Genomic DNA, 24,220 nt, shown 5'->3' with positions numbered 1-24,220 from the left:
TTTCCAGACTCAAAAGTAAATGTCTGTTCACATGCTTATTAGTTCAATCTATGCAGCTTAGACTAACCTGCAAAGATTGAATCAATTCAACATTGGGCTTTTTGATTGTACTTAGCCTATTGGACTAACCTCTCAGCTGACATAAATTGATATACTCCACTGCAGTCGGTCACCATTGCCACACACCACCCTCAATAGCGTATCATAGTGTCCATTCCCATGTCTTATTCTTTCACTAGGAAGTAGTAACATTGGCCTCTGAGAACTGAGGAACGGACCCCATCTAGTGGAATCCAGCTTGAGGTGATTCAGACTAAGAGTGATGAGGATGCTTCCCACTTGTAAAGGAATAACAGTATTCTCGCTAATTGCTCAGAGCCAATGGTGATAAGGTCCATATAACTGCGGAACATTTTCAGTGACAGAGTTTACCATCTCAATGAGCATACCATGGGCTAAGAGGAAGTACCTTCAAGTTACTGTACCTAGCTTGGGAAAGGGAAACAAGTTTCGAAAGTCTTTCCCCTCATACCTCAACTTCTCATCTGCCATTTGATAACCCCATTTTTTATGCCTTTGGGGGCTTTTATCCCTTCTTTTTCATTTTTGTGCATCATTTCAAACAAGGGAGAAAGTGTTTGATGTCCTTGCTGTTCAAATGCATAAGCAAAATTTTGATCTAAGGCACCAGTGCAGGGAAAGCTGCAGATTGGTTGAAACAAGTGAAGGTTTAGCATTCTGTAAATTTAGGACCTGTTCCACAGATATTTCAGCACAGCAATGCAGTGTTGCAAGGCATAACTTACCGGGCCCCTGTAGTGAAATACATGGCCCTGAAATAGGAAAAACAAGCATAGGTATGCTGAGACGAGAAAAAACTAAATTAATCAATAGGAAATTCTGAGGATCAAGCCATTTCTTAGATCCTGAATCTCTCTCTCTCTCTCTCTCTCTAGGGCAAAGGCACCTTATTCAGGACTGCATGGAGGCATCTACATCCACTTGGATTTTATAGTTCTGAATCTTTGTCTGAAGGTTAACCCTCCCGTCTTTTCTTTCAAAACAGACACACTCTTTCCATTCTAGGCATGAATGCCAGGGAATGAAAAGCCACCCCTCTCCCAACACACACCTTGCAGGAGAGCTCCCTAATCCCCAAGCTGTGGTGGAGAGTGGGTAATAGCACTTGCACTCCTTCCTAGTGAATCTGCTTCACTTTACGTAAAGGAAGGGTCATGGGGCCAAAGGGCAGGAAAAAGGTGGACCATGAATCTCCAGTTCAATGGGTGGGGCTCTCCTTCCTCCTGGAACTGTTGTGTATTTTAAATCAGTCATTGATTAAGGTACAATGGCTCCCCTGTGGAGGAGGAGCTGTTCCTTTCCCCTCTGGATGAATGCTATAGTCATTAAGCTATAGACATGCTCTCTCACTCCCTTTTTGTCAGGGGGTGGGCAATGGTCATATTGATCCATTGGTAGATCTCGGAGCCTCTTGGAGTTAATCTGAGGCTAGGGTGGGGGGTCCACATGCATGGATATGTGTGCCCCAGCCCAGCAGGTCAGTCCGTGGGGGAGGGAAGGGGCAGGGGCTAGACTGAGCTCCCACAGTGAGAGACAGTGCTGAAGAGGCAGGAGCAGGGGTAAGTTGAGTGAAGCCCCGGCTGGGTGGGACTTACCTGCTGGAGATACTTGCCCCCAGATATTTTTTTCTCCCTCTGCCTCAATTTGTTCCCCCACCTTTCCTCCACACAGACTTACCTGCTGGGCAGGGGAGGAGGGGGGTGGTGGCAGTGCACGGTAGATCTTGGGTTGCTTTTAAATGCCAAAGGTGAACTCCTACTTAAAAAGGGTGGAGACCACTGGTGTAAGATATGGGGAATGTCAGCATTTGAAGGATAGCTGTACTTCCCATTGTGTAGTGTGCTGAGACAAATGTAGTAAGCTTTCTTTCTCAGAGCACACCCACTAGATTGAGCCCCTCAGGAGAAAGAGGCAAAGGAATGTGTAGTTTGTGGATCCTGCTGGGGCTTTGGTGCTGAATTACTCAGTCCTGTCAAGATTTAGGTGTGTCTGGGCATACCTAAAAACAGAGTTTTAAAAAAAGTTTGTACTTCAGGGCCAGGTACAGACTTTTTCCGATATAAGTGATTGAAAACCAGTCAATGCCCATAAGAGAACAGAAGTTTGGTGCACACAGACTAATTAAAACATGGCAACACCCGGTTTAAGATTCCCACCCCCACCACCAAAGGGTGAATGTGTGTTCTGCTCACTACCAATCTAAACTAAATTGCTGACAGAAAACTGCATAACTTAGATCGATTCTGCTTCAAGGTTTTTGAATGTCTGTATCTAGCACAGAACTTCCGGTACTTCTAGAGTTAAAAACCAGCCAGGATGGATTTGAGGATCTGTTTTGGAAATAAGATACCTTGGGACAGGTTTTTTCAGCCTGTGGTCCGTGGACCCCTGGGGGTCTGCAGACAATGGCTAAGGGGTCTGCAAAAGATGGCTATGATCAATCAAAAGTATGTGAATATCCACACTTACAAACCCGCGCCTCCATTTGGAAGTTTTAAGGGTCTGCAAATGAAAAAGGGTTGAAAACCACTGCCTTAGGATTTTACCAATTAATTTAATGAATCTGAGCTTTAATCACATTGCTGCCTTGTTTTTGCCTAACTTCAGTCACACTAGTAAGGTGCAAAATTTATTTTACAAGTTTTCCTGATCCCTAGATACAGTCACTGATCTTGAATTTAACCTAGGCAATTTTTTTTTCAGATGCAACTTCTTATACAGACCAAACATTTTTCACAGATTTGCATTTGTGCATGCACACACATAGACAATGGATTCAGTCTTTTACAGATTCAATGTTTCCTTCTATTTACATTGAAAGGAAATGAGATGATGTTAAGCAACATTAAATCAGTCAATAGGCAAACCTGAGTCTCCCGTCTGGAGATGAATCAATAATCAGAGAACACATTAGCAAGGACAGCAAAACTGAAACACATACACACATTAGAATGAACTTGTGGTTGTATTTTATTCAGTCAATGTAAATCTACCTTAAAAACACAAAATAGAAAATCAAAATCTTTTTAACCCAATACATTAGATTAGAAGAAGCTGCAAGCCTGGCGCTCAAGCACAACCAAAGGTCGCAGCATCAACTGAGTTTTTCAGAGGCCAAAGCAATACACTGGAACAAAGTAGTATCTGTGTGAAAATATACTCCTTGCACTATTAGGAAAACCTTCAAGTGCAATGTTTTATAGCTGTCGGTTACAAGAAGAAACATGGGTTATACAGTTTACATTTGTTGCACTGCTTACGTAGGCCCCAGATTAATATAAAAAACAAGCAAGATTTAAGCCCTTGCTTCTCAACCCCTACCAACAGACAATTTACATGTTGATAAAGCTAGCTTCATTTAAATGAGCCTTAGACAAGAATTAACTTTACATACTATTAACAGCTTTGGAACTACAAACATTAGAGTCAGGATTACATAGGTCATGCTAGTATTTCCTTTTACCTGTTGCAGTTATTGCAATATGGCTTGCCATACATAGGTATGCAGTTTATACAAACTGAAACCAATTTCACATTTGCATGGTGTTATAACGAGCACAATTAATGCAAGCAACCTAGCCTCTGAGAACCAACAGCTGTTATCAGACTTATCCAAAGACAAGGGAAAAAGCTGCCACTAATCATGGACAAAGATGGTCAGGATCATTTGAAGTCAATTTTAAATGCATATACGTTTTGCTGTGAGGTAAGAAAAGTCTTTATATTTGGCCACTCTTGTGAGAACTCTGATTATCATGCCTCTGCTAATATAGATCATGGACTAGTCATGCCACTGACTGCCAGTTTTTTTGTAGAGAATAGCTGACCTTTTTCATAAGTAAAAACACTTGTCTTTTCAAGAGTCTTTCCAGAATCCAGTCTATTAATGTACCTGCCTCTCTCTAAAATCTGCATATTATGTATATATGTGTATGTGTCCCTGGTGTGGTACTAGGTCAAAGTCCTTATAATGGAGAGTAGATACGCATTTGTTTAAAGTCCAATATCAGATATTCTCGAAGAAACTTTTAGCCCCTAATCTCACATGCATGATTGAACTCTGTTAACTATGATGGAATTCATCAAAAGAATTGAAAGATTCTGAGTATTTAGTTGCTCTTTAGAGTTAGAATAAAGGTATATAAAATTAGATCTTTTTTACTGCAGCAATCACGTCTGTGGTACAAGTTACAAAATAAAGACCGGCTCCTATCTCAGAACAAACAGCCTTTCATGTTTAGGTTTCAAGTGATATTAAACCATGGTTAAAACCTTCAGTAGGAAGGAAAAGGCATAATTTTTTTTTCAGAGAAAAGCATGCAGATAAAATTAATTAATTCTACTAGCTCATGGGTTCAATAATTTAAGCTCTGTTCCATGGAGAAGAGCAGGGAGCCATGAAGTGAGATATGGAAAAATGACAAAAATTATAATTTTTGCTTTTTAAAAGTACAAAGTCTACCTCCCTCAAAATGTTCAGAGAACAACTACGACCACTTAGATGGAGACTACTGCAGAAACTGATTAATAGTCTGTTTGTTACTAATTCCTGATGACCAATACTGTCCTGCTCCAATACTTTGTAGCAATTGTTTGAGCACTTTCCATAGTAATCTGCATAAACCAAGAATCCATTTTTAGGTTCTTCCCTTGGCAATAGAATGGTTGCATAAAAAACTTTCCAGCTCAAGGCATCTTATATTAGCAAAGGTTGTACAAGATGTGGTTTTATACAAATTTTAGGAGACACCCACCATGTCCACTTGCCAGCGGTGAATTAGTTCATTGGCTAATAGGTTTTTTCTGAGTAGTAAGATAAAAGTTACAGAAAACCACCACCAGATGGTGCAATTGCACCAGTGCAATGAGTCAAATTTTGCTTGCTCACAGTGCAGCCCCTGGGAGAGGCAAGCACCTGGCATAACAAGAACATTTGGTACACTGAAACAGCTCATTTTAAAATAAATTACTATACAGATAGGACAGTGAAGCTACTGGTTAACATCTTGCTCAACCTGAATGACGTGAAGTTTACAAAGTGCAAAGTATAACATTTTAGAAATCAGAACAAAAAGTGTATGGACTTGCCTACTATGCATATTCAGTGCCTAGAAGGTCAAGTACAGAATGCTTTCAACAGTTAATTATTGTTCAGTTATTTAATATTTCAAGCCAGGCCTGTTTGGTGACTGTGCTGATCTATACTTGTAACTTTATACAGTAAAAGCTCTGTTATCCGGCATCCCCCGGGAACGGGGGATGCCAGATAACAAAACATGCCAGTTAATTGAGCAGCCCTCCCACAGCATCGCCAATTCTCCCATGGGCCCTGTGCAGCCTGCTATGCCCCCTGGATGTGGGGGCTCAGCAGCTCAAGCTGCTTTGCCCTGGGCTATGCGGGCTCAGAGAAATCAGTAGAGCACTTCCAGTTTCACTTTTCCTTACAAGCTGGCATGCCAGTTAACAGAGCATGCCGGCTTGTAAGGTGCCGGTTACCGGAGAGTTTACTGTACCTGGCAATGAGGAATACTGTGTTGGATGTCTATTAAGTCTTGAAACAAACAGAAGTATAAGCAAAGACTTCATTTAAATCACTCCCCAAAATCACCATTTACTAAATGCACATGAGCATTAGGAAACACACTGCTCTGAAAATAAGTAGGCAAAAATATAAAGTGGGCATAATCCAGTATCTACCAAACCTTTTTTGTTACAGAACAAGTCTCATTTCACAGCATTTATGTGGTCCAGGACACAGGGTAGCATTAGAATGCAAAAAAATATAGGTAAATTGATCCTTTTCTTTACAACTTTAAAACATTTCAATATTTTGTCTCAGATTTAAGCAGAGCAAATGAGGGCCATTTCAGGGTTGATTAACAGTTTGAAATGTTATGATAAGCATAGAATTGTTATGGACTAGGTGTTCTTAGAACTATTACATTGCAAAAAAGCAAACTTTAAATGTTTTCAATATAATTATAGTGCACTCACTCCCGGTACTTAGAGGAGATCATTCAAAATTAATTTCTGCTTAATAACTTACATCAGTAGGTTTCCAAATAGGAATTTGTACCTTTTGACCACAAATGTTCTTTAATGGAATCAAGAACAACTACCAATGTATTGCCTTAAATATCCATTCTCACATCCTTTAAATGTATGTCACCATTACCACTGAAAGACTGCTCACGCAGATATACCTAACCTAGCTATAAAATTAGCAAGCTCAGGAACGTATAGCAGGATAAACATGGCAGCCTAAGAATTCACCCAGGGTATGGAGTGCATTTTGTGATCTTTGAGCCACTTGCTGCCATGGCAAGCCTGTTAACAATGCCTGCATTTGTTAGTATAAAGCCAACTCAGGTATGTCTGCATTAGCTCCAGTCACACCTTCTGACTACCGTGTGAGCGTATATTAAGTGGAAACTCACAAAGATGATTTGTGGCCTGCCATAGTTCACTCACAGTGCTTCACCTTGGTCACATGCACTTAGCGTCTCATACGTTGTGTAATGCAAGTGTACATCATATTGTATTTAACGCTAAGGTAGAGAAAAATATGTTGAAGTCAAATTAAGTTTTAAGATATACATATAAATATGCAAAGAATTACACTTCAGTTTTGGAAACTTGTTAGAAGAGGAAAATCTGGAACAGAAACTAGGCATTACCAGCTTCCTTTTCAGGTTAGGTTATGGAAGTCAGTCAGACAGAAATTGTCACAATGTTTGTATTTTTTTCCCGAACACAAAGAAAAGTCTTGAAAAGGGTTAAGTGTAACATCCGAGAGTAAAAGGTGGTGGCTCAAGCTCCTGATCCTGTCTCAGGATTGTCAGCTGCTCTCTCGAATGACATCAGAGATTGACGGTCTATTCTCCCAGTTCAAAAACATTGGTCTACAAGTTCAGAAAGCAGGTTTTACTTTTGGCTAATGTCATCTTCACAGTTTAGTCTCTCCAAATGCAATGCAAATATGTAAAACTACAGCTGAAATAAAAGAACAAAAATGTTAATAAAGCCTTATTAGCTTCAACTTACTTTCTTGAACTTTTCTTAAACAATGGAAATTTTGGGGCAGGTTTTCTGGAGAAGTGTTAAGGAGGCGCCTCATCAATTCAGTTAACAAGCAAGATACATAACCAGGGGCCTGTACCTGTTATATCCCTCAACTCAGAACACACTTATATTAATTCAGAAAATTTGCTTGAAATCTCAAAATGTTGAGAAAATCTGACAGCTGTTGCAGGTTGTATCACACAGCAACATTCACATCCAGAGACAACCCTAGCAGAGTGTGGGGCTCAGGGGAAATCAGCCTGTGTGGGGCCTGCAGTGGTGGCCAGTGGTGGTGGCGGGGGGGCAGGGGGTGGCAAGAGGCCAGACGCAAAGCTGGCGGTGACATGGAATCACTAGCACTAGGTGGGCCCTGCAGGAGGGGCCACGGCTGCTCCGCCTAGCTCTACAGGGACCCAGGGCAGTCACATCGATTCACACTTCCCTAGGGATGGCCCTGTTCACATCCCATTAGGTTTCTCAATAAACTTTGTTTTAAAATCTTGCAGGTATATATCTATGTTTTACGCATACATTATTTTTCAAGAACACAAGTTAAAAAAAATAAAACAATATAAGTTTAGCAATTTTCAAATATGAAATGATGTGCTGCACATCCAAGATTCACAGGAAACAAGCATCCACATGCCATAGAACATTAAAACACGCTCTGTGTGGCATACATAAGCCCAATAGTAGGGAAAGTTTTTCTTCCTCTGTTCTCAATCTAGCTTTTGGCAACAAAAACCCAAAACCAAAACAAAGTTAGAAGAATTTTCCAAGTGTGGTCACCACCACTCTTTTCATCTTATTTTCATTTTTAAAATAGCTTGATAAACTTCAGTGTTACTAAACATCCAATGCTGATAAACATTCTCTTTTCTTCACTGATAATCTAACCTTGTGGTGGTTTTATGCTCTGAAGTCTGTGACAGCATGGAAAGAAATTTTACTAGAATGGCTAGAAATTTTTAATCAATAAAACAAGTTTGAATCTCCAGAAGTCATTTGACAGCCTATTTTAAGCTATCCTATGGAGAGGAATCATTACTATTTGAAATCTAAATAATCTCAAATGTAAAGTATCAACTTTGTTTTGTATCTACGATCTGGACTTGGAATTTTTTAAGCTCTCCCTTTTCTTCCATTCCTATGAAGATGGCAAAAAATAAAAGAAAAAGGCAACAAAACAACCAACCACTGAACAAGTGACTTAAATGTTTGGTGGAAAAAATCTCCATTTCAACAGATCTAACTAACACATTTCTTTGTTTGTAGGCTTGTTAGAATGGACAAAAGAAAAAAAATATACAGCTAACAAGTCTAGGATTCCCAAGACTGCATTTCAGTTTCCCTAGCTTGTTGTCTCAATCGTCCAAAAGACTAGACAGATACTCAGGAATATAGCTGGATTATTTAAGAACATTGTCAAAGCATTATTTATAATGTAAATGTCAATTACTTTTTTCCCTCCCACATTTTATAACAGCCTTAACAAAATCCCATATCTGGAGTGCTTTCTTACACATGATATATTTTCCCCTCATAAATTTGCACTGATGTATTCAATTCAGTTTGCTTACAAAAGCCGAACAGCTAGCACTGACTGTAGCTTTATGCAGAAAGTGTCTGCATAGCTTTTAGATTTATTCCTGCACTGAGGTACAGATATGGATGTGCCCTGCGCACAGATCTGGGGGGCACGGGTCCCATGTGCCCCCTCTGGGACTCTGTGCAGCAGCAAGGAGCCGTCCCCAACCCTCCTGCCTAAGCCCACATTGGGCAGCCTGACCCCATCCTCCCCACGGGCTCTGCCCTCCAGCTGTGCTGCCCATGGTGGAAGTGGGGGGAAAAGGAAGCCAGGCTTTACGCTCTGCTATGCTGTAGCAGCGCCACCTCCCGCAGGTGGCAGCCAGGGTTCAGGGGCTGCTGTGGGGGGTGGGGGGGTTGTGGACCTGGGTCCCCAACCTAGTTAGCCCTAGCAGCTGGGGGCCCCCTCCAGCAGGGCTAGGGGTGGGCAGGATACTGTGGGGGGGGGGGCAAGAGGCACCAGCAGGGCTGGGGGGAGTGTGGGGGAAGTGAGGGGTACCAGCAGGGCCAGGGAGCTGTGAGTGGGGACTGGAGGCACCAGCAGGGCTGGGGGGCTGTGGCTTGGGAGTCAGGGGCCTGGATCTGTGCTCTGTGCGCTAAGGGAACAAGGAGAGCTCTGATTTTCCATGATAAAAAACCCAAAATTAAATGGCAAAATGTATAGGTATTTATAATTTATTTTATTGTAGTGGCTGAGGCACCAGTAGGCTTCCAAAATACTTTAAAAGTATAAATATATCAATAAAACATTGTGTTCAACTGATACCTCATTCATATATATATATATATATATATATATATATATAGTGGGTTTTCATTTTAATTATGGATTTGGGGGGCTTAAAATCAGAGAATTTACAATTTTTTATCAGAGAAAACCAGGATTCCTGCTGATCAGGAATTCATCATTCTGACGTCCAAGCCTGAACAAAATGATACTCAACATCCAACAGTTGCAGCAGCTGAATTTTCTGTGTGGTCTCCTATCCAGGAATTAAACAGATGAAACTCAAGCTGCCTAGCTTGCAAGATGATGAAGTGATTTGATGACATACTATTTGTTATTCCTGATTTGTTGCTAAAATGGCTCCTATTTGACTGAGGGTTAAAGGAAGATAAAACAAGAGGTGGGACTATCCTGGAGAAGGAGTAGAAGAGTGTTGCTCCCCCAGCACAGGGAGAAGATAGACAGCATCTCACTGTTTTTAGCAAAGAATAGTGCTGCATGCACGTAACAAGTAGTCTTATTTTCAAAGATGCTGAGTGTCCACAGCTCTCTCTGTGGCCTTGATGCAGGACAGAAGGGGAAAAATAATACAGTAGGCAAATGGTATATAATTACCCACAAAGTAGACTAGTGCACCTGTGTCAGTCAACTTCTTTACATCTCATTCAAACAATATGCTTCTACCAAATAAAAACAGTACAGTGATTTTCTAAAAGGCTGAACTCCCCTAACTTCCCTTGTGCCAATGGAGGCTGTAAGTACTGGACAACTCTGGGGGGGAGAAGAGGGAGGAACCATCCAGGTTACTTATTCTGGATGCATAGACATGGATTTAAATAATCTGAAGTAGGCAAGAAGAAGTTTGAAAAAGTTGTTCCTGATCTGTTTAATGAGATTTTTGATGCTAGCAAAAGACACAACAGCATCACATCAATAACACGCTGCAGTGACAGAAGTAAATTATTCTGAAAATGCTACTTACATTAGGCCTCAGTCAGTCAAAGCCAATGAGGTCTCACTTTGATTCATTTCAGGGTAATGAGATGTGGGGTCTTGACTATTTACATCTTCCTCCATGTGCGTCATCACATCTTCCACTGACTGGCTATGATGTTCTTCCTTTCTTTCTACGTGCATTTGCTGGCTTATACACTGGATTTCCACTGTCTGTTTAACTTCTATTTTCTTCAGCTCTGATTGGTCTGTATCAGCGGACTTTTTGGTGAAGTCTTCTGAAACACTAATATCTACTCTTGGCTTTTGATAGCCTGAACTTTCACTTAAAACCTCTTCAGGGATGGCTGCAATTTCTACTGAATCCTGACTGCCTCTCTCTTTAGATGTATCAGCAGTGACTGGCACATCTTTTGTTCGCTCTAGAGTAGCTTTTTCCTTTGTAGATGGTTGCTGGATCTCCTGTTCTTTACTCGCTCCTGTCTCTTCACCTTTTGCGAGTTGCTGATCAGCCAGAACACATTTCTGTATTTCAGATATATTTATACCTTCTTGACTTCTGTCTGTTGACTCTGTCTGCTGCTGTGATTCAGATATGATGCTTACAGCCATTGGCTTTTCTGTCCTCTCAAGTCTGTCAACAGCAGACTGGATGACCTTTAATACAATTTTTGTACTTTGGGATTCTATAGACTGACCATTAACTTTTTCACCTTCCACATGGGTTACAGAAGGGCTTTTATCTTGTACTATTTCAGAAGGCAGTTTTTCAGGTACTGATGCTACAGCCTGTACAATTTCATCTGTGGATTCCATTAGCATTACCGTTTCAGAAATTACCTGCTCTTCAACTGAGGCAGCTGTTACCGGCATAGATGCTTTTTGTGCTTCAGAGCTTTCAACTTCAGGAATGGCTGAGCCCATATCTTCCTGGGGCTCCACTACTTCTTGCTGCACTGAATAAACTGTATCACCATGTGCAATTTCCAATTTTCCAGAATCATGGAAATCTTTTTCCATTTTCAATATTTGCTCAGATTCAATTTTCTTAGTCTCACAGTCCTTTGAACTCATTGTTGTATGTAAAAGCATTTGTTTTGCTTCCACATGCTCTTCTTCTCTCTTTCCATGCACCGGCACTTCTTTAGGAGATATGTCTCCCTGAACAGGGGCCTCAGTTACAACTGCTTCACTGCATTTTGATCCTAAAGTACTGTCTCTTTCTCTATCCACAGTGACTTCAGGTACCTCACTCTGCACAGAATCCCCAGCTGTGATTCCTTCTGTGCATTTTGATTCTAAGGTAGACACATCGTCTTCCACCTTGCTCTGCAAGACAGCCTCAGTTTCTATTTTTTCTGGGCATTTTGTTTCTAAAGGAGGCACAGTGTTATCCACCTCCATCTGCATAGTGGCCTCAGTTGCAATTGTTTCTGAATATTTTGTTTCTGAGGAAGGAACAGAATCTTCCACCTCACTCTGCGTTGCAGTCTCAGCTCTTTCAGTCTGCATGGGGATGTCCATTACAACTGTTTTGGTATGTTCTGTTTCCACAGTAAGGTAAGCATCCTCCACCTCACTCTGCACAGGGACTTCAGGGACTTCCCTCTGTGGAGAGACGTCTGTCACAACTGCTTCTGTGCGGTCTGATTCTACAGTAAGCACAGTCTCTGCCACCTCTTTCTTCAAAGGATCCTCAGTCACTTCACTCTGCACAGAAGCTTCAGGAGAAGTTTCCGCCATGCATGTTGATTCCACAGTAGACCTGGCTTCTTCCAATTCACCCTGCGCAGGGACCTCAGTTACTTCACTCTGCATATGGAGCTGTGTTGTAATTACTCCTGTGCTTTTTGATTCTGCAGTACACAAAGAATCTTCCTCCTCTTTCTCCATAGGAGCCTCAGTCACTTCACCCTGCACAACGGCCTCCACTACAGTTTCCTCTCTTCCTTTTGATTCCCAGGTGGGTGTCGCATCTTCTCTCCCACCCTGAACAGCAGCTGCAGTTATATCACTTAGCATAGGGACTGCTGATACAGGTACTTGGCTGCACTCTGGTTCCAAGCTAGTCTTGATGTCTACTACTTGTTTAAGTTCCTCAGACAACTTAACCTTTGCTTCATCCACTTTCAGATCACCTTCATCTGCAGTTTCACCTGTAGGCAGCTCTGTTAAATTCAGTTTTTCTTCTTCCTTTGCAATATGTTGTTTTACTGCAGTAACATACTCAGCTTCCACCTCAAGCTCTGCCCTGGGAGTTATTGTGACACTACTGTAAAATTCTCTTTCTCTGGAGTCTGATGTCTCTGCAGTACTCACCTCTTCAGACATTTCTTCATGTCTTTCTACAGTTGCATGTTCAGGTGCTTGCCTTTGACTTTCATCAGTCAGTATATCAAGACTTGTGGTTTCTCCTGTATGTTCCTTCATCACAGTGCATGTTTCACTTATCTCAGTCACTTCCTCCAGAGCATTTTCTTCCATTTCATTTTTTTCTTGAACAGTTTCTGCTCTTTCCAGTTGGATGTCACCTCCTCCAAATTCCTGTTCCTTTAATGACTGTTCAGCAAGCACAGTTATTTGGGATGTGACTGTTATCTCCTCCTCTTCATCTTTTATTTCTAATCCAATTTCCTGTGCAGTCTGAGTGACTACTTCTATCACAGTTTCTTCACCAATCACCTGTGCTTCATCTGACAGCTTAACTCGTTCTGCAACTTCCTCAAGAATTTCTCGTGTGTGTTTGTTTAATTCTTCCAAATTTTGCTCGGTGCCATCTACCTCCTGCACAGGTGTAACTTCTTCGGTAGTATCTGGAGTTTCAGGTAACTGTGAGACTGCTGACACCATCTCGGTTGTCTCCTCAGCAAGAGACACTTCTGTTGCTTCTTCAGCACAGGAAACTTCTGTGGCTTCTTCCCGAGCTGTAACAGCTTCTGAAGTCAACTCCAACTCACTCATTAGAGTATCATCACTTGTGTCCTTTCTCATCTCAGGCAAAGTTTTAGTAACCACTACTGTTTCCTCTACAACGACTTCTGCTTCGGATATCTGCTTAGTTGGTTTTTCTTCTTCTTTCACCTGTTCAATAGTTTCTGTCACCGCAGCAGATATCCAGGATGGTGATCTTTCTTCAATACTGGTAACTGCTCTTTCCCCCTCCACAACTGTCACAGTAACTGCATGAACAAGCCCTTCATTGGATTGGTCAGTTTCTAAGGCATCTTGTAATTTTTCAGCTCTTTCCTCCTCTAAAGTTCCCTCCTGTGCTGCTTCAGCTTGGACTGCCATTTGGGTTTCAATTTTTTCTCGTTCAGCTGCTTCGTATTCCGACAAAGGGACAACGGCTGGCACATCAGAGTCTTCCTCCACAGTTTCTGCCAATATTTCTCCAGCCTCATCAACACGAGCTTGCTCTAGTTTTCCCTCTGACTTTTTCTTTCTTCGGCCAGGCATTAATTTTCTAAATGAGACCCAAGACTCCTCTTTTCCAGGCTCCCCATCAGAAGTAGAATGTTCTATGCTAGCAGCAGTGACAGGTTCCTCAGTTTTATCCTCCATTTTAGTTTTGGACTTTCTTCTCGGAGTGACTAATCTTTTAAATGACTCCCAGGTCGAGACACCTTCACCTTCTGACGGACTTCCAGTTTGTTCTGGTGAGGAACTTCCTTGCCCATGATCGCTTTCCTGTGAACTGGTAAGCATGGTGTCTGCTGGTGTGTCTTTGTTTTCTCCACCTTCTTCTATCTTTTGGCCTTCTTGAGCAGGCTTCTGTCCTCCTTCCTCATCAGAAGATGATGATTTTCTAGCTCTTTTTTTAGATGATCCTACACAAATGAAGGCCTCCCATGACACTGAAGTGTCAACTTTTCGCTTTGGTTCTTCTGTGTTTTTTTCTAACTTTGGGTCCTCACTATTTTCTTTAGCTTCTTCGTGATTTTCAGAAGCTGCGCTTTCGATTGAAGAAAGGGTGGCAGTCTTTCCTTTATCTATTTCTTCTTCTTTGTCGCTTTCCGAAGGTCTCCTAACACGTTTCTTAGGAGTGACCATCTTTTTAAATGATGCCCAAGGAGTAACGTTTTCTCTCTTCCGCTCCGAGTCTGAAGGTATTCCTTCTTCAGTTTCGCTTGCCCGGACTGCATTGATGGCTTTTTCAACTGAAGGAATCTCAGTTGACTCTTCAGGGGAAGAAGCAGAGCTCTCTGCTTTTTGCTCTTCCGGACTCTCTGGGGAATCCGACAGATGTTGAATTTGATCTGCTGGTTCTCCCAACTTAGTTTCGTCTCTTTTTCCTTTATGCTTCTTTCCAGAAAGCTTCTTTAAGCCAGTACCTGTAAAAAGTTTCTTTAATGGGCTGCCTTGGACTTTGGCTCTCTCTTGTGATGACAACATTTCAACCTCATTTGTGATACCTTCTGGTGGCTTACATACAGCTACATCTTCAGAGACTAGTTCTGTTTGTTTGATGAGGTCATTCTCTGTTTTGCAGACTGTTTCTTTGTCCTTTAGAACTTCATCAGTTGGTTGGACTTTCTTTAGGTCAGCATCTCCTTCAAATGACTGCTCAGGAACTGAGGAGGGCCTCTGTTCAGCTGCATACAAATCAAGGGCTAGTTCTGCCTCATGTGCCTTAATCTCTTTCTCTTCTACAGTACTAACATGAGCTTCTACCTTTGTCTCTACCTTCTCATCAAAAACTTCCATTGCCAATGGAGCTACTGGCTCAGACTTTTCTTGCATTTTTCCTTCAGATTTTTCAGCAAAGACTTCAGCTGACAATGGAGCCTCTAGTTCAGATTTTTCCTCAGCATATATTTCAGTTTTCTCCTCTAGGGTTATTTTATATTCTTTCACTTGTTCTATTTTTTCTTCAAAAGATCCCTCAGGTTCCTTGTTGGCATCTACAGTGGTCTCCTGTAGAACTGGCTGTTCAGAAAGAACAGTAACTTCTTTCAGTGTTGTTTCTTCTGGGGTCTCTGCAACATCTCTTTCTTGCTCTTGCATATCTTTCTCACTTCTCTTCTCCTTTTCACTCACTTCTGTGGGGATCTCTGCTACTGTCTGCTCTTGCTCTTCCTTCTCAGTTTTTTCTTTCTCACTTGCTTGTAGTGGGACATCTGTGACATCTTTTTCTTGGTCCCTCTTTTCTTTCTCAGTTTTCTCTCTCTCACTTGTTTCTGTGGGGATCTCTACCACCTCCTTTTCTTCCTCATTTTTCTCTTTCTCACTTGGTTCTACTGAAATGTCTGCCCTGTCCTTTTCCTGCTCTTGTTTTTCTCTCTCAGGAGACAGCTGTTCATCATCTTTAGGCTTCCTGAAACTTGTCTTTTTCCTAAACCCTGCCCAACCTTGCGTAAAGAATTTCCTTAGTGGTGATGAAGTTTCATTAACTAATGCAGTTGGAGACTCTGGTGACTTGCTAGGATCTTTTTTAACTTCTGCCACTTTGCTCCCTTCTGCTTCCTCGCTTGGACTTTCTGCCAGCTTTTCAGGAGGAGACTCGTCTTTCCTCTCCTCACTCTCAGTTGTTTCTTCAATCTTTTCTACAGGATCAGTGACTTCACTTTGTGTTGCTTCTTCCACCTTTTCTAGCTTGACTTCACTATGATCTCCAGCTCCATCTGCAGACACTTGGTCTTCTTTTTTTACAGTCAGTAACTGAACAGGTTCAGATTTTTCGGTCTTATCTTTTTTAACAGTAAATTTGAATCCAACAAATTTAAAAACCTTTTTAAATCCAACATCATTAGACTGTGGTTCACTGGGTTGTTCCATCTCTTCTACTTTTTCCTCTGGTAATGGTAACTGTTCCATAGCATCTTGAGCATCCGTCTGCTCTTCTTTCACACCATCTTTGTCGTCTTTATCAGTTGCTTCTGATTGTGTAGCCTCCATATTTTCAGCTATCTCTTCTTTTAGAATCACATTTGTAGGTTCTCTTTGTCCAACTAAAAAATCAAAAACGAAAAAAGATAAAATCAAATTAGATTAACTGCATCCTTAATTAACTGCTAGATTTTATATTAAAAAGCTGAAGACAATATATGTTTCAATTCTTAACACACAATGATCTGCATTTTAAAGAAGTCTTATAAAATACAAATACCATTTGAGAGGCAACTTTTAGGTCTGCTTTAATTAAACCTTTATCATCTTTATTATGAGCCAAGCTTTCTCCTCACTGAAAGAAAGGGGAAAAATCACCTACAAGACACAAAGCTGCCTGCAGCAACAGTGGAACTCAATGATTCAGAATATTTGGGCTTGCTCTTGCTCTTTCTGTGCAAATGAAAGTTTAGACTGTACAACAAATGCAATACTTCGATTTTGTGTAAGCATCCATTTTTCACTTCAGGTAGTAATATCCTACCTGCAGGATAGACAGGACAGTTTTATTATTTTGAAGCAGTCTCCTTTCCAGCTGGGAGAAAAGCATAGCATCAAGAATGAAAGAAAGATTCAGACGTGGAAAATTCTGATGTCCCAGAATAACGTATGGGAGGATTCTTTCATGACTATATCTGGATATAGCTACAAGATATGATAGGGTCCTGACAGATCCAAACATAGATCTGAAATATCCTAACTACTAGTTCTGTCTTCAGTCACAAGCTGTGCTTCTCTGCACCTTTCAACAGGAATATTTTAAAAATAATGTATACTTATTTATTTGTGTATATATAATTTAAAATCTCAGGATGAATCTGAAAGACAGAGAGAAAGAGTGTGTAAAACTAGCAGTTTTTCAAGTTTACCCTGCGATCTTAAAATCAAACTGGATTCTTTCTTCTCTATACATTATCACCACTTCAGAAAATTCCTGATGACCCCACCTGCCCACATCTACATCAGTGCAACTCTATGTAAAATACTGAGCTTGCAGAGAATAAATTACCTTGCAAAGAAACAAAGAGCCCAATTTTAGTCTTAGATCTTAGTAGTTTTATCTCTACTTCTCTGCTCCCTGGGTGCTACTCTTGTGGTTTCTGCCTCAGTCAAGAGAAAACAGGCAGTGAAGACTGCACCTCTGAGAAAGTCTACCATATTTTTAATCAAATATCCTGAGGTGGTAAAGGAAGGATGAGAGAATAAGTTCAGCATAAGAGTTCTGTGCTTTACGTGCAATGCAATGTATGCAGTCAGCTGCAGTAAGTATACCACTGCATGAGGAAGTCAAGGCCCTATCCATTCCCCTTCCTTTCCACTTGTGTGCAGAGGGTTGGGGGGAAAAAAGAAAAGTAGAAAAGCAGTCTAAAGGAAGCTGGTTGCCTCCATCCCTTCCTGAGGGGGTGCAGGTAGCTGGCCTAACAACAAGGGTGCCATCTTACTTCTCTGAACTGCCACAAACATGTCACATGCTTGCCTTAAATAAAAGTACTCATTGAAAATTATTTTAAATGCTTTTCCTTCCAAGAGAGATCTTTGGAACCTTGAAACATATAAGATTTTTATAACATACATTTAGGATAACTTCTACTTACAGTGCACTCTTCTGCACCATATATTGATTGATATGATAACTGCTTCTGCATGTGTTAGTCTCTGCGCTCTCTGCTTTCCTACAGATTGTCAAAAGGGTCAAACCTCATTGAGGCTTTCCTCCTAAGTACATTAGGCCACTAGGTGGAGGCAATCTAGTGAATTCCTTGTACAAAGTACAATCAAAATCCAATAGACACTATATTCTTTGTGGGTGGCTTCCCAGGGTCCTTAATTTATGCAGTATATTACAAAAGGAAATAAGCAAGTTTGTCACAGCATGCCATTTTCTGAGTCCTCTTTCTTAGATTGTGGCAGAAATACTAGCAGTATAAAACCTATTATAATTGTAAATGCTGTCTTTGCATTCAAATTCTAATTCTTGCCAGTGGCCAAATGCACTAAGAAGGAAAACAAAAATGAGACTGCATGACTCCTTTTATATTAAAAAGAAAAAAAAAACCCTGATAACAGGAAAGGCCCAGAGACTACGATACATACAGAGAAGACTAAACACATACAAGAAAATGCACTGTTTTGAGTTTTCACTCACAATTACCAGTTTTGAAAGACCTGTAGTAAAAATATCCATTCCCTTCTAGTCAGCATCATATTGGGAAATATTATGATGCCCCTGCTGTTGCTGCTAAAACCTGACCGTACTGGATTAAGACTATTTTAATTTAAGAAAACACACTTGCATGAAAATTGTAAGCAGTAGACATAAACCTTGTCTGCAATCAGAATCATACAGACAAACCCCTGCTCCTGTGAAGAGCCAGTAAGCTTTAGCAGGGTCCCCATGGGCCCATGGGTCTATCTGCTTGGATCTAACAGCAGAATCAGGATTATGTTTGTACAGCCTATTCATATATCAGCTGAACCCTTCAACAGAAGCTGAAGCAGTTTCACTTAGAGGAAGAGCTTGGTGTTCATTCAAAAGGGATTAATGATTTTTGTACATATTTATTTAAAGGATTTCTTTATTTGTAGCAGCAGGCTGGGTTTTTTTAATACTTGACACAGTAATTCTTGGATAGTTCTCACACGATAGTAAGTGAAAACACAGTAAGAGGAGTAACTATGCCTGTTTTGGCACAGAGGTATACGGCACGTCAGTCATTAGAACAGTTAAGATTTAAAAACAAAAATGAAAATACCCTCAACAAACAACAGCAGCAAATACCAAGGAGGATGTCTGGAGGGATTCCTGACCTCTCAATGCCCTCAGGAACAGCTAGTCATATTGCAATAAAAAAACAAGCAGCCCTGAAATCTCACCATGAGATCTTAAACTCAAACTAGCCTTTTTCCCTTTCCACACACTATCACTAGTATGGAAGTGTTCTGAAAGTCAGATTCTGCCCTCAATCACACCAGCAGAAGTGTTTTAAAACTCTTGAGGCTGCAGAACTGTAAGACATATATAGAGTGGCTTGGAGCATCTCAACATCTGTGCAGAATAATCTGCACAATAACAAAGCAGGAGGATTATTCAATGAGCAGCTAGTTTGTCATATGAATTAGGGTAGTAACAGGGAAATTGAGAAGAATTACAAGTCAATTTTAATAATAAATCCTCAGTGCTGCATCATGGCTTCCAGCATTTGACTTCAGGGAATTCTCCCCACTGGAATGCTATGGCTGTTACTGCTTTTAGGTCAGAACTAGGCCCCCTTTATATTTACAGTACACTGAGAGGGAAGTTTCATTATAGCTGTGGTCAGCTATTGTTTCCGTAGCAATATGCATTATTTTTTTAAAAGGAAGTGGAACAATGAAGTGTAAAGGATAAATGAATGCTAAATGACAAACTCAACTCTGGAGACAGTGGGCAAGTCTACACGAGACATTTACTGTGCAGTTGCCTAATTAGCTCCATAGTAAAACATCACCGTTTACATAAGCAGTACTATTAGTAGTAAACTACTCTGCCGCAAGACAGTACTTGTTCTTTACTCAACACGTGTACATATTGATGGGGCTGGCTGGAGCATGAGGGTACTTCAGTGTGGGGGCTGCCTGCTGGCTAGTGCACCAGCCATCACCCCTGCAGCATGCTGAGCAAGGTTGGAGCAGCCCAGGACTGGCAGGCTGACGCCTCCTGGGCCCTCCATGAGCTGGGGCTGCTCTAACCCAGCTGAATATGCTGTGGTCCCGGGCTCACCTGTAAACACGATTCCTGGGAGCAATAAATTTTGGCGCAGTATGTGCCACGGTTTATTGCTTCACCTTAATAGCACATGTAGATGCACCCAGTGCGTGGAGTTACAGCATCATAAATAACTGCTGGGGGAAAAAAAGAAAAAAGCAAGCAGCTCTTCTTCCAAAGGTAAGTTATGGTAATAGATATTTGATTCATGGGTACTTGAAACGTCCACAAGTTACTCTGTGGAGATTCACTAGGAAGAATGGGCCTCATGAAGTCCATGATAGCAATGCAAGCAAAGTAGATGTAAGGCAGAACCATCCTATCTTAGTAAGAATATTATGCTCACTTTAGAGTGATGTAAATTATTACAGAAGATGTAAGATATCAGAGGAACAGGCCCAATAAGGGCAACAGAAAAGCTGGCACAGCATAGTCTTCAAAATGTGAAAATGCTAAGCACTGAGACACAGTTAAGTGGGTTACATTTCCTGAAAGACAAAAAACCTCACCTTAATAATAAAAGCCACCATAAAAATTAAATCATGAAAGTAACATCTAAAGCATAGGGCTTTAGAGTACTCTTAGATCAAAGAATGTTTTCAGAGATGGGGGGTGCTTGCTATTAGAATATGTCAAAGTAATAATGATTTGCAAAAGCATGCAAAGAATCCATTAGGGCTATTTAATACAGAACTTTAACCAAGCCTAGCTTAAAATGACACAGTAGCTGTAAAAATACCCAGAAGCAAAACAAGAGATAAAGTCACACCAGTACATGAATTGGTAGGGATGCAATTCCAAGCCACCAAAGGCTGCAAATGGTGTAAGTATTCTTTTCCCACTCTCAACCTCGCCTTCAGAATTATAAGCGTTTTTTCATCCCGTTTTGCTTTTATTTCCCAGCTTTTAAAACTTAAAACTCTCATACACATTTTCAAATTTAAAAACAAAATTAAATTTGAATCCTGAAGATAGCTTTCTCCCTTTTTCCACCCTGCAGGCTGCAGCCACGTAACTGCAATTTTTGGCAATTATGCAAAATTTGGATTCTATTTCCACCTGCACAGTTACACTCATTCTGTGCTTCTCTTCTGAGCATGGGCTCCACTGTGGCCGTGTACGCTCTGGGGCAGAAAAGAATCACCAGGGTATGCATCCAATGCTGTATAAGTCCCCAAGACTTTAACTGCAAAAAAAACCATGAGCACCAAGCAGTTAGGACACTTACTCATGGAATAGTAAGTCCTACTCACTTAAACAGCATTTCCTGCTTCTTAACAAAATGCTCTGATCACCAGGCTATGAGCTTGGTATTGCCTGACACACCCTCCAGCCCTCCTCTTGAAGCTGATCCACCAGCTAGCCAAAAGGGAGATTTGTAGGGCTAGGAAGAAGCTGACTCAGTGAGATAGATTCTGGCCCAGAGAAGGAGTTGTGAGTTCTAGCCCTAACTCCAAATCCCAGAAAGTACCCCACTGCCATTTATCCAATGATTTATTAAATCCAAGTCTTTACAAAGCATGGTTTAAAAGGACACAGAAGCTGTAAGAATGCTCAAAAGCAAAACACTGCTGAATGACAATGGTACTATTCAGAAATGGATCAGCATTTTTATTTTCCATTATGTTTAAACACATTTACTAAACAGAACAAAACTCTAGTTGATATTTGGCATATTTTGTATTGATAGGACTCAATAGCATAACTGACAGGGGGAGGGGTGGGGAACACCAGCCTTAGGCCTGGTCACAGGGGGGTCACAATGGGGGGTTACAATAGGGGGTCAACATGGTAGGCTCATGGGGAGTCACAGGGGGGTCACAATGCCCCCTCCCATGAGCCTGCCAGAGTAAATAACTGATCTTTACTGATCTTTATTGTAAACTTAAGGTTCTAGCTGTACTATGCCAAAAATAATTGTTTAAATAGCAGTAAAATACAATTCTGGCTCAGCCAATCCATATTTGTTTTAATATTTATTTTTTATTCAATGTCAAAAAATTAGAAGGAATTTTGTGGTCCGGGCCTGGTGTTCCCTTCAGGACCTTGGCTTCATGGGCAAGGGAGCTGGATGCAGCTACAACCCCAGTGAATACTGCCAAGCAAAAGAATTTAGGTTCTATGTACATGGTTTGAATGTGCAGCAAGAATAAAGTCTATGTGGACTATTAGTAACTCTGTTCTCATTACACTGATGCTCCTCATCCAGTACTCAGAGCCCACGTCTGACCTGGATATATTTTCCTTCATTTATCTTTTCTGAAACTGACACCGTTACATGAATGACGCTATCATGATAAGGACTTTTAGCATGCAATATCCATAACATTTGGTATCATATGGAATATTGTGTCCAGTTTTGGGTGCTGCACTTCAAGAGGGATATGGACAACTGTGAGAGGGTTCAGAAAAGGGCTACTCATATGGTTGAGGGCCTGCAGGTAAGACCCTATGAAGACAGACTGGGAGATCTGAATCTCTTCCTCCTTCGCAAGAGAAGGCTGAGAGGCGATCTTGTGGCCGCCTACAAACTCACTGGGGTGGGGGGAGCAGCAGGGAAGAGGGGACACTCTGTTTACCAGGGTGCCCCTCGGGGTTACCAGAAATAATGGTCACAAACTGAAGGAGAATAGATTTAGATAGGACATAAGGAAGAAATTCTTTATGGTGAGGGTTGCCAAAATATGGAATGGGCTTCCAAGAGAGGTGGTGCTTTCCCCTACCCTGGAGGTGTTCAACGGGAGACTAGACAGGCATCTGGCTAGGGTTAACCCCAGCACTCTTTCCTGCCTGATGCAGGGGGTCGGACCCAATGATCGATGAGCTCCCTTCCGACTCTCAAAACCTATGAATCTATGAATGTATTAATCCACGGATTTACTACACATGAAACTAAAGGAAATGATGGAAATTATCCACAGCTATGAAAAAAGAATAAATAAACTGAAGAAGCAGTTCTTATTTTCAAAACAGAAGGCTGCTCAAAAGTCATCCTCAATAGGAATGAGCACAGCTGATGTATTTCTATCAGCTACTTTCTACCTTAATATTTTTATTCTTCTTTAAAAAACAGAAACAAAACTATTATTTACACATACAAACATTTTAGCTAACAATATGCACATTATCAATGACATATAAAATCACTGTCGGCATTTTTTAATGAAACTTGCCTTCTTTTCCTCAGACAGCAGAATTGAATCATTAAAAAAACAGCATGTTACTAAAAAGACCAGCAGGTGGCACTATGTCATTTCAGGTGTGTCATACATTTATCATAACTATGTCTCATTTTCCAATTACCCATCCTCCCTAATCTGCTTTCAAATTTAAGCATTGATAACAAAAGATGGAACATGAATAACTAATTTATTGATCTTTTTTGCAAGTTACAATCTTTTAAATCAATGCCATGCACTTCACATGCTAAGTGAATCTCTTTCCATTCATCTTAGCCCTAGAAAGCATACAACAATTCAAAACTATATGCTTTAACAGGAAGATGCTTTTGCAGAGTATGAGAGATTTCCGAAACAGAAAAGAATTGGTCTCTTCTAATATAAGACATATACCAAATATTTTTAAAGTAAAAGAAAAAATAATCTGTTACAGTAAGAGTCACTTGTACTGTTATACTTTCAGTTATATGTCCATTATAAACTTTCCTTTCAACTGGTAAACAGAACACCTCCCCCCGCCTTTTTGCAAGGAACAAAAAAGGTGATCTTCCTACCCACCCCCATTCAACAGAAGTCCCTCTAGTACTCCTCCAAATAAAACTTCTCACCCCTTCTAGCTGTGTCCTTCCTTCAAACCATCACTGCGAGAATCACTCCTTGATGTACTCTTCCAACCATGCCTAGGACCTAGTCTCCATTGAAAAAATGTAACCGGCTTGATTCTGGTTGTGTAGAATCAAACTGAACAGAACTTTGTCAGCATGGACCTGGACAAATTATGCGCAGCACTATGTTGAATGACTCAGTACTTCACAACCTTGCTTAAGTCTAATAGATCTACACCCTTTTTTCCACCCCCACCTTCCCTGATCTTCAGTGTTGATGGAAATGTGCTTCTTCTGTGTGTTCTTGAACAGACTTTATACCCTGCCTTCATTTGCTGATTCCCAGAAAAAGGAAGAATCGGTAAGGGACTGAAAGCATGTTGGGAACACAGCC

General features: G+C 40.9%; 1 protein-coding gene across 2 annotated transcripts in view; it reads right to left on the bottom strand.

The window, feature by feature from the left end:
- Positions 1 to 3,033: 3,033 nt before the first annotated feature.
- The window catches only part of AKAP12 (A-kinase anchoring protein 12), a 107,460-nt gene continuing 86,273 nt past the window's right edge, over positions 3,034 to 24,220 (bottom strand). For both annotated transcript variants that reach the window (XM_090041414.1, XM_090041423.1), the window contains 2 exons: positions 10,440 to 16,359; positions 3,034 to 7,074 (listed from right to left, as the gene is read on the bottom strand). In XM_090041414.1, coding sequence (XP_089897540.1) covers positions 10,448 to 16,359 — 5,912 coding nt within the window. In that variant the 3' untranslated portion in view covers positions 3,034 to 7,074; positions 10,440 to 10,447. The remainder of the gene's footprint in view (positions 7,075 to 10,439; positions 16,360 to 24,220) is intronic.

This window comes from Crocodylus siamensis, chromosome 1 (genome assembly GCF_052110815.1).
Source record: "Crocodylus siamensis isolate JL-2025a chromosome 1, ASM5211081v1, whole genome shotgun sequence".
In the NCBI taxonomy this organism is placed as follows: Eukaryota; Metazoa; Chordata; order Crocodylia; family Crocodylidae; genus Crocodylus; species Crocodylus siamensis.
Note: the sequence above shows the minus strand (reverse complement) of the source record. Positions and strands in the feature narration are given on the sequence as shown.